We start from the raw sequence: 7,545 nt of genomic DNA, 5'->3' as shown, positions 1-7,545 counted from the left end.
AAAATGTCCACGAGTAAAAAAGGTTGTGAATTAGGTCGTGAAGGTGGGACAGGCCCTTTACTGCAACGGTTTCAAACGTAATGCACTTTTAATGCATGTTTTGGTGCAGAATATGTCACAAGTTATTAACAAATATTTAATTAATGTTAAGGCATAACATAAATGACAAAAATAAATCAATATCAGACAGTATCTAATATATAGACTGTAGCTAAACTTAATACAAGATTTTTACTATTATATTTGCACCTGGATATCTACAAAATGGTCACATTCTTCAAATAAATGAGCCCACTAATGCCGTGAATAACACTTACTGTGTTAGAGTACAACTTAATATGATTCCAGAGATAGCAAAGTATTGATTGTAAGAATCATAGTTTACAGAAAGTGGTATTCATGAGTGAATTTATTTCGAAAAGTTATAAACATTTGGCTTGAGAACAGCACAGTCCATTGGTGGATTTTTTCCAACTTATATTCACTGGCTCAAACTCTTCACAGAATGAAACTGCACCGGTGGGCAAACTTTAAGGCCATCACTTGAGGGTGTACAATGTTAGTATAAAAAACACTACAAATGTAATTAATTACACCAAATGTCGGGCCAATTACATAAATGATTACGGAGTGACATTCCATTCACCGTGCTTTGTGAGGAGGATAAGGGTGACAGTTCTGATCATAAATCTCCCCCATAAATAGTAGTTTAGAAATCATGAAAAAATATTTTCAGTACAAATTCAAGTTGTATTCCCATGGTGCCAAATGAAAAAAATAATATGTATTGAAATTCAATTTGAGACCACATGATAAAATGTAAAAATGGTGGTTCAAAATGAAGAAATACACATAAATCTGGCAATGACAGGTAATGTTGCCAGGATCACTGATGATTTATGTTCACTATATTTCATTTGTCACTGTCCCCAAACTCAGCAGATCCAGCTGTTGGTGGCTTCAGGCTTCCAGGGGAAGTAACATTTCACAACTGAAGATACTAGCTGTACTGCAGTCGCACCTTGGGACTTTTCTGTTGTAGCCTCATCTGATGTCAGGTAGCTGAAGCAGAATTGGTTGTTGATTCAGGTGCGTTCCAAATGAGAAGCAGTTCCCACCTCCTCCGATGAGCACGACTTGCCTCTCCTCTGCCAGCAGTACACTGCTGTGATTGTGCAGCATCAGTGGCCACTTCACAGCATTCTGCAATCAACACATCTGAACATCAACACTACATCCCAGCCTTGCATGTCATGCATCTTTTCCCCACGATATCCCCATTACCTGTGCAACTGAGCAATGTCACAAACATAGAAAAATCAAGGCTATCAGTTTGGTTGCCAATTCTGATTACGTTTCTGTAGCAAGAACTGCCTTTTTATTTATTTGCTCCATATTCACTTCAGTAAGAATTGATCATTAGGTCACTCCATTTTTCTTGATCTCCATCCCCTTTAAGTCGTCTTCACACCTTACACTTCCTTATCTCTGCAATTCTCCCTCCCCCTTCCCTGACTCAGTCTCAAGAGGGGTCTCGACCCAAAATGTCGCCCATTCCTTCTATGATGCTGCCTGTCCCGCTGAGTTACTCCAGCATTTTGTGTCTATCTTTGGTTTAGAACAGCATCTGCAGTTCCTTCCTACAACACTTTTGGCTGTTAAACTCCACACCTCTTTAATCCCCGACTCCTCCACAACTTCCAGACTCCCAAATCTTCTCCGCCTCATATCCTCAAACTCCTGTTTCCTTGGAACTTCCAATCTGCATGGTGATAAACTGGTACCCAGAGTACAAGTACACAGAGTTTAGTTTAGAGATACAGCGCGGAAACAGGCCCTTTGGCCCATCGAGTCTGCACTGACCAGTGATCCCAACACATTAACACTAGAATACACTACAGACACTATACTATAGACTAGACAATTTACAATTATACCAAGTCAATTAACCTACAATCCTGTACGTCTTTGGAGTGTGGGAGGAAACCGAAAATCATGGAGCAAACCCACGCGGTCACGGGGAGAACGTACAAACTCCATACAGACAGCACCCGTAGTCGGGATCGAACCCAGGTCTCTGGCACTAAGATAGTAGCTCCATGCTACTAGTGGAAACGTACTCTCCACATCCACTCTATTCAGGTCTTTCACTATTCTGTACGTTTCAATGAGATATCCCCTCATCCTTCTAAACACCAGCGATCAACCTCTCATCATATGTTAACCCACTCGTTCCTGGAATGAGGGGACTAAAATGGGAGGTCAAGAGGAGGGTCAGAATGAGGGGACGGGGGTGGGACACACACACACAACACAGGGGCTATCTGAAATTATAAATGTTCATACCATTGAGTAGCAGACTACCCAAGCAGGACATGAGGTGCTGTTCCTCTTGTTTGTATTGATGGCAATGGAGGAGGCCGAGGATGAACAGGTTACTGAGAGAATGGGAAAGGGAGCAGAAAGGGCCAGCAGCTGGGACTTAGAGTTGGCCATTCCACACGGCAAACTATTCTCGCAGACTGCACTTGGTCTCTGCGATGTTGAGTAAGTCACATCAGGAGCACCAAATGCTGTAGACAATTTTCCGGAGGTGCACGCGTATCTTTGCCTTGCCTAATTTAATCAGCAAATGTGGTGAGAGAGGAAGTGTAAGAATAAGTGCTGCACCTCCCGTGGTTGCAGGGGAAAGTGTCAGGGTTGAGGAAAGATGGACTAGGAAACCATGAAGGGAATAGTCCCCGAGCAAGGCGGAAAGGGGTGAGGAGGAGAAGATGTGGCCACCGGCAGAACTGATAAACGAATATCAAGGTAATGCCTGAACGTAGCTGGAATGCAGAATTCTTGCTTTCTCTTCCACTGGTGAGTTACTGTGAAATGGTTTTGTATGTAGCCACATTCCTCGCAGCCTTCACTGATACTAATATAAAGCAAAATCCATTGACATCACATAGCCATGCAAGCTTTGTAGCTACAGTCCTTATTAAATTGGCAATTAATAGGACAGGTAAAAACAGGCATATTCTCCTCCATCCACCAAAATGAATGAAAACAATCAGAAAGAGTATAAATTATCTACCATCTTTTCATTTGCAATAAGTATAAATGAAGGAAATAAGGATGCGTGCTTATATCAGATCATTAACATATGCCAACATTGTAGGGAATCAGCTTCATAGTAACAATTTGCATCATCTTATGACTCGCTTTTGATTATTACCAAAAGGACTAAAATAAGCAAATATTCAGGAGAGACAAATTCCTGGGTTAATATAACATGGGTTTTGCTCATATATACATATATATATATTGTTCAAATATTGATAACTTGCCGTGTCAATGTAGTAGTCAAAACTCCGTCCTGTTTTTAAGTCAATAAAAGTCACTTCAGGGATTGATTCAGAGTGGATTGACACACCTCCAAGTAAAATAAGTTTATCATCAAGAATGTGCATTGTGTGCGAGTATCTGAAAGGCAAATACAGATCAACAATTTGAAAGTCATTTTAACCCCCCCCCCCTCCCCCCCCCCTCCTGTCATATTGGTTTTCGACGGTCATGTGTACAAAGGCACAGTGAAAAACTTTTTGTGTTATGTGCCATCCAGGTAAATCATCCACTAATCATCCAATCAGACCCTCAGTCTAAGGAAGCGTCTCGACATGAAACGTCACCCATTCTTTCTCCAGCATTTTGTGTCTATATTCGGTGTAAACCAACATCTGCAGTTCTTTCCTATACATAAATTGGAATAGAGGAGAAGAGGGAATGATTGGGGATGGCCCTTGTTTTTGCTGCCTCACCAAAACGGAAAGGTCCTTCTTTAAAGATGTAATGCCGTAATCCTGAAGGGCAGCAGACAATGTCTGATCAATTGGATCTGTTCTCGACAGGGTGGATTGGCAAACAAAGCCAAGCAGTTTAAATCAAATCAAATATCCCCATGGTTACAATCAGGTTCTGTGTGTATCCTTTTCAGCTACCTGTGTTTCTCCATATTATCATTTAACAGGAAGCATTTAATTTGCTTTTGCAGCACAGATGCATGAATAATGACAGCTTATCTTTAAAGTGTAAAAATTCACACAGGTTACGACAGATAGCTAAACTCTACTTTTACCCAGGCTAGCCAAGGACAATTAAAATATAATGTTAATATATATATATATATTAAAACAAGGATTTCCACATTTCTCCACATGGTTTCCCTTTTGAGATCACACCAACAATGGGCCTACCAGGGCACCAACCATCCTGAGGTCATTTGTGGCCAGCCCTGATTAGTCCTGGTCTTTTCCCGCCTCTAGCTCTTCTCCCCCCCCGCCCCCCCCAACCTTCAGTCAAAGAAGAGTCTTGACCCGAAACGTCACCCATCCTTTTTCTCCAGAGATGCTGCCTGACTTACTGAGTTACTCCAGCACTCTGTGTCTATCTTGGATTAAAATGAGTACTCAGTTTACACTTGGCTTTAAGTTCAAAAATTCAGTTCGTAGTTAAGAGTCAAGAGTTCAAAAATTCACTTAGTATGCAGGATAAATAGAATTTACCCTGCATACCAAGTCTCTGGTACAGAGAGGTTGCAGCTCTATCCTTATCTCATTCTTTTGTCTTTTCATCTTTGACCATGATCTTTGACCCATCTGCCCATCAAACCCCCTTCACCTGTATCCACCTCTAGGCCGCCAGGCTTTGTCCTTCCCCTCCTTCCTTTCCAGTGTATTCCCTCACAACCACACTCAGTCTGAAGCAAAGACCCTATAGCAAGCAAGATAGATCACTCGACGAAAAAGACGTAATACAGTCATGGGCAGATTCAAGTTCAAGTGAGTAATTACGACAAAGATAGTTAAACTCTACTTTCACCCAGGCTAGCCAAGGACAATTAAAATATAATGTTAATATATATATATATTAACATTATATATATATATATATAGATATAGATATAGATATTAAAACAAGGATTTCCATATTTGGGTAATTTTAGGCCCCATTTCCCTAACCAGCTTCCGTCTCCGCACCAAAGATCCCATAGCGGAGCAATGATAACTAGGGCGGAGACGGAAGCCGGTTACAGAAACATCCTCGTAAAAATAAAAGTTATTTGGTAAAAATCTTCTCCTCATTTTCAGAATTTTAATTTATTAACACAAACTGTTCCCCCGCAACGTTGATTACACTGCGAGTTGGGTCGGGTTACGGAAATGGATGAAAAAAAGGCCCACGTTCCGTTCCGTACTACACGTCAGCCCATTGCATTTAGCAGGAGTGGTCTATCTTGCTCCGCTATAGGATCTTTGGTCTGAAGGGTCCTGACCTGAAACGCAACCTATCCATGTTCCCCAGTGGTGTTGCTTTGTCAGTAATGTTTTTTAATGGATCAATCCACTATGTAATGAGGACATAGGCAAAAGTATGATATGGACTGGAGAATCCAATGAAATATTTTTTTATAGAAAGGAGTTTTATCTTTACCGTGGAATGATGAAGGAAATCATTTCTATTCTTTCCCAAACAAAACCCGATGAAGTTGGTCTAAGATGGCAAATGGATCCCAAAGGGATCTGTGCTGATCCCAGTCCTCCAGTAATCAGAACACCGTCCTTCCATGCACAAGCACAGTGGGAATGACGACTTTCTGGAGGGGAACCATCCACTGGAATCTGCAAAGCACAAAGAGCATGCATCATATAATAGGTTAGCAGGATGGTTGATTTACTTTCATGATTTTGAAGAGTAAATTCAAACTAACGCTTACTTCTGGGGAATTCTTACATTCCAATAGAGAACACTTAACAATTTAGCAAAGTACACCAATCTAGATATTTCATTACTCTATCTAATGGGCCTGTCCCACTTAGGCGACTCTTTAGGCAGTGAAGAAAGCTAATGGCATGTTGCCCCTCATTGCGAGAGGATTTGAGTTTAGGAGCAAGGAGGTCCTACTGTAGTTGTACAGGGCCCTGGTGAGACCGCACCTGGAGTATTGTGCGGAGTTTTGGTCTCCTAATTTGAGGAAGGACATTATTGCTATTGAGGGAGTGCAGTGTTGGTTCACCAGGTTAATTCCCGGGATGGCAGAGCTGACATATGATGAAAGAATGAGTTGACTGGGCTTGTATTCGCTGGAAATTAGAAGGATGAGAAGGGATCTTATAGACATATAAAATTATTCAGGGATTGGATTGGACATGTTCTCAATGTTGGGGGAGTCCAGAACTAGGGGTCACAGTTTAGGAATAAGGGGTAGGCCATTTAAGACTGAGATGAGGAAAAACCTTTTCACCCAGGGAGTTATGAATCTGTGGAATTCTCTACCACAAAAGGCAGTGGAGGCCAATTCACTGGGTGTTTTCAAGAGAGAGTTAGATATAACTCTTAGGGTTAATGGAATCAAGGGATATGGGGAGAAAGCAGGAACGGGGTATTTTGGATGTATTATACGGGGGATTTTGGATGATCAGCCATGATCATACTGGCTCGAAGGACCGAATGTCCTACTCCTGCACCTATTTTCTATGGTTCTTCAGTCAGAGTGTAAGAACCAGGAATAGAGTGCTTGAGACAAAGGTTAAAGATGGGTTACTGACAGTATTTAAGAAGTGTCCAGTTGAACATTTCAATTGCTTCAGAATAGAAGGCTGGGATAGGCTTAATATGGAAGGATGCCCATTGGACAAAGTTGAACCGAATGGCCTGTTTTCATGCTGTCATTATGAATGGCCTGTTTTCATGCTGTTTTCATTAATAAAAAAAAAATTTAATAAAATGGCAGATACCAAATGGAAAAAAAACAAATATCAAAATGCTATGGTGCAGAATTACCATTGGTGAAATTGACTGTAATTTGTTTTGTTTTTAAACAATTAAAAAGACAAAGGAATAAAATGACGTTTTAGACTTTGAAGTAATGATATTACCAGAGTGTTTCAACAGACTCACGTCACAGCGGCCTCTGCAGTCCGTCTGTCTTTTGTTATTTTTTGTCCCATTTTAATGTAGTTTTTATTTTTTTGATGGGGTATGTGTGTGTGTGTGGGGGGCGGGGGGTGGGGGGGGGAAACTTTTAAATGTTTTCCCCTGCACAGAGAACCCGACCTTTCCCTGTCGGGTCTCCGTTGTCGTTGGGGCCTAGCACCGTGGAGCGGCCTCCAGCAGGAACGTCCTGGGGCTCCAGTCACGGAGCTGCGGAGCTACTCACCATCACGGAGCTGGCTGGGTCCGGAGCGGGAGGAGCGGTGGTGGCGCGCTGCTGTGGCCCGACCCTCGGAGATTCGGAGGCTCCAACCGCAGGTCTGGTGGACAGTGACACCGGGAGCCCGCGGGTCCCTGCTGGGAGACCGCTTTTCGGGGCTTCTGCAACGGCGACTTCTCCCGCCCGAGTTGTGGGGTTGAGGATGACCTGGAGCGGGGCCTTACATCATCGCCCGGCGTGGCTTCAACGGCTGCGGGACTTGGCCAGCGCCCGCCTGGGGCTCCAACAACAAGACCCGGAGCGTGGCCTTGCATCACCCGGCGCGGCATTAATGGCCGCGGGACAATTGT

The 7,545-nt window shown here is 42.7% G+C and overlaps 1 protein-coding gene across 1 annotated transcript in view; it reads right to left on the bottom strand.

The window, feature by feature from the left end:
- Positions 1-391: 391 nt before the first annotated feature.
- The window catches only part of lcmt2 (leucine carboxyl methyltransferase 2), a 57,722-nt gene continuing 50,568 nt past the window's right edge, over positions 392-7,545 (bottom strand). The window contains exons 12-14 of the mRNA XM_055637633.1: positions 5,476-5,663; positions 3,333-3,468; positions 392-1,203 (exon numbers count right to left, since the gene is read on the bottom strand). Coding sequence (XP_055493608.1) covers positions 1,045-1,203; positions 3,333-3,468; positions 5,476-5,663 — 483 coding nt within the window. The 3' untranslated portion in view covers positions 392-1,044. The remainder of the gene's footprint in view (positions 1,204-3,332; positions 3,469-5,475; positions 5,664-7,545) is intronic.

Source organism: Leucoraja erinacea, chromosome 7 (assembly GCF_028641065.1).
Source record: "Leucoraja erinacea ecotype New England chromosome 7, Leri_hhj_1, whole genome shotgun sequence".
Lineage (NCBI taxonomy): Eukaryota > Metazoa > Chordata > Chondrichthyes > Rajiformes > Rajidae > Leucoraja > Leucoraja erinaceus.
Note: the sequence above shows the minus strand (reverse complement) of the source record. Positions and strands in the feature narration are given on the sequence as shown.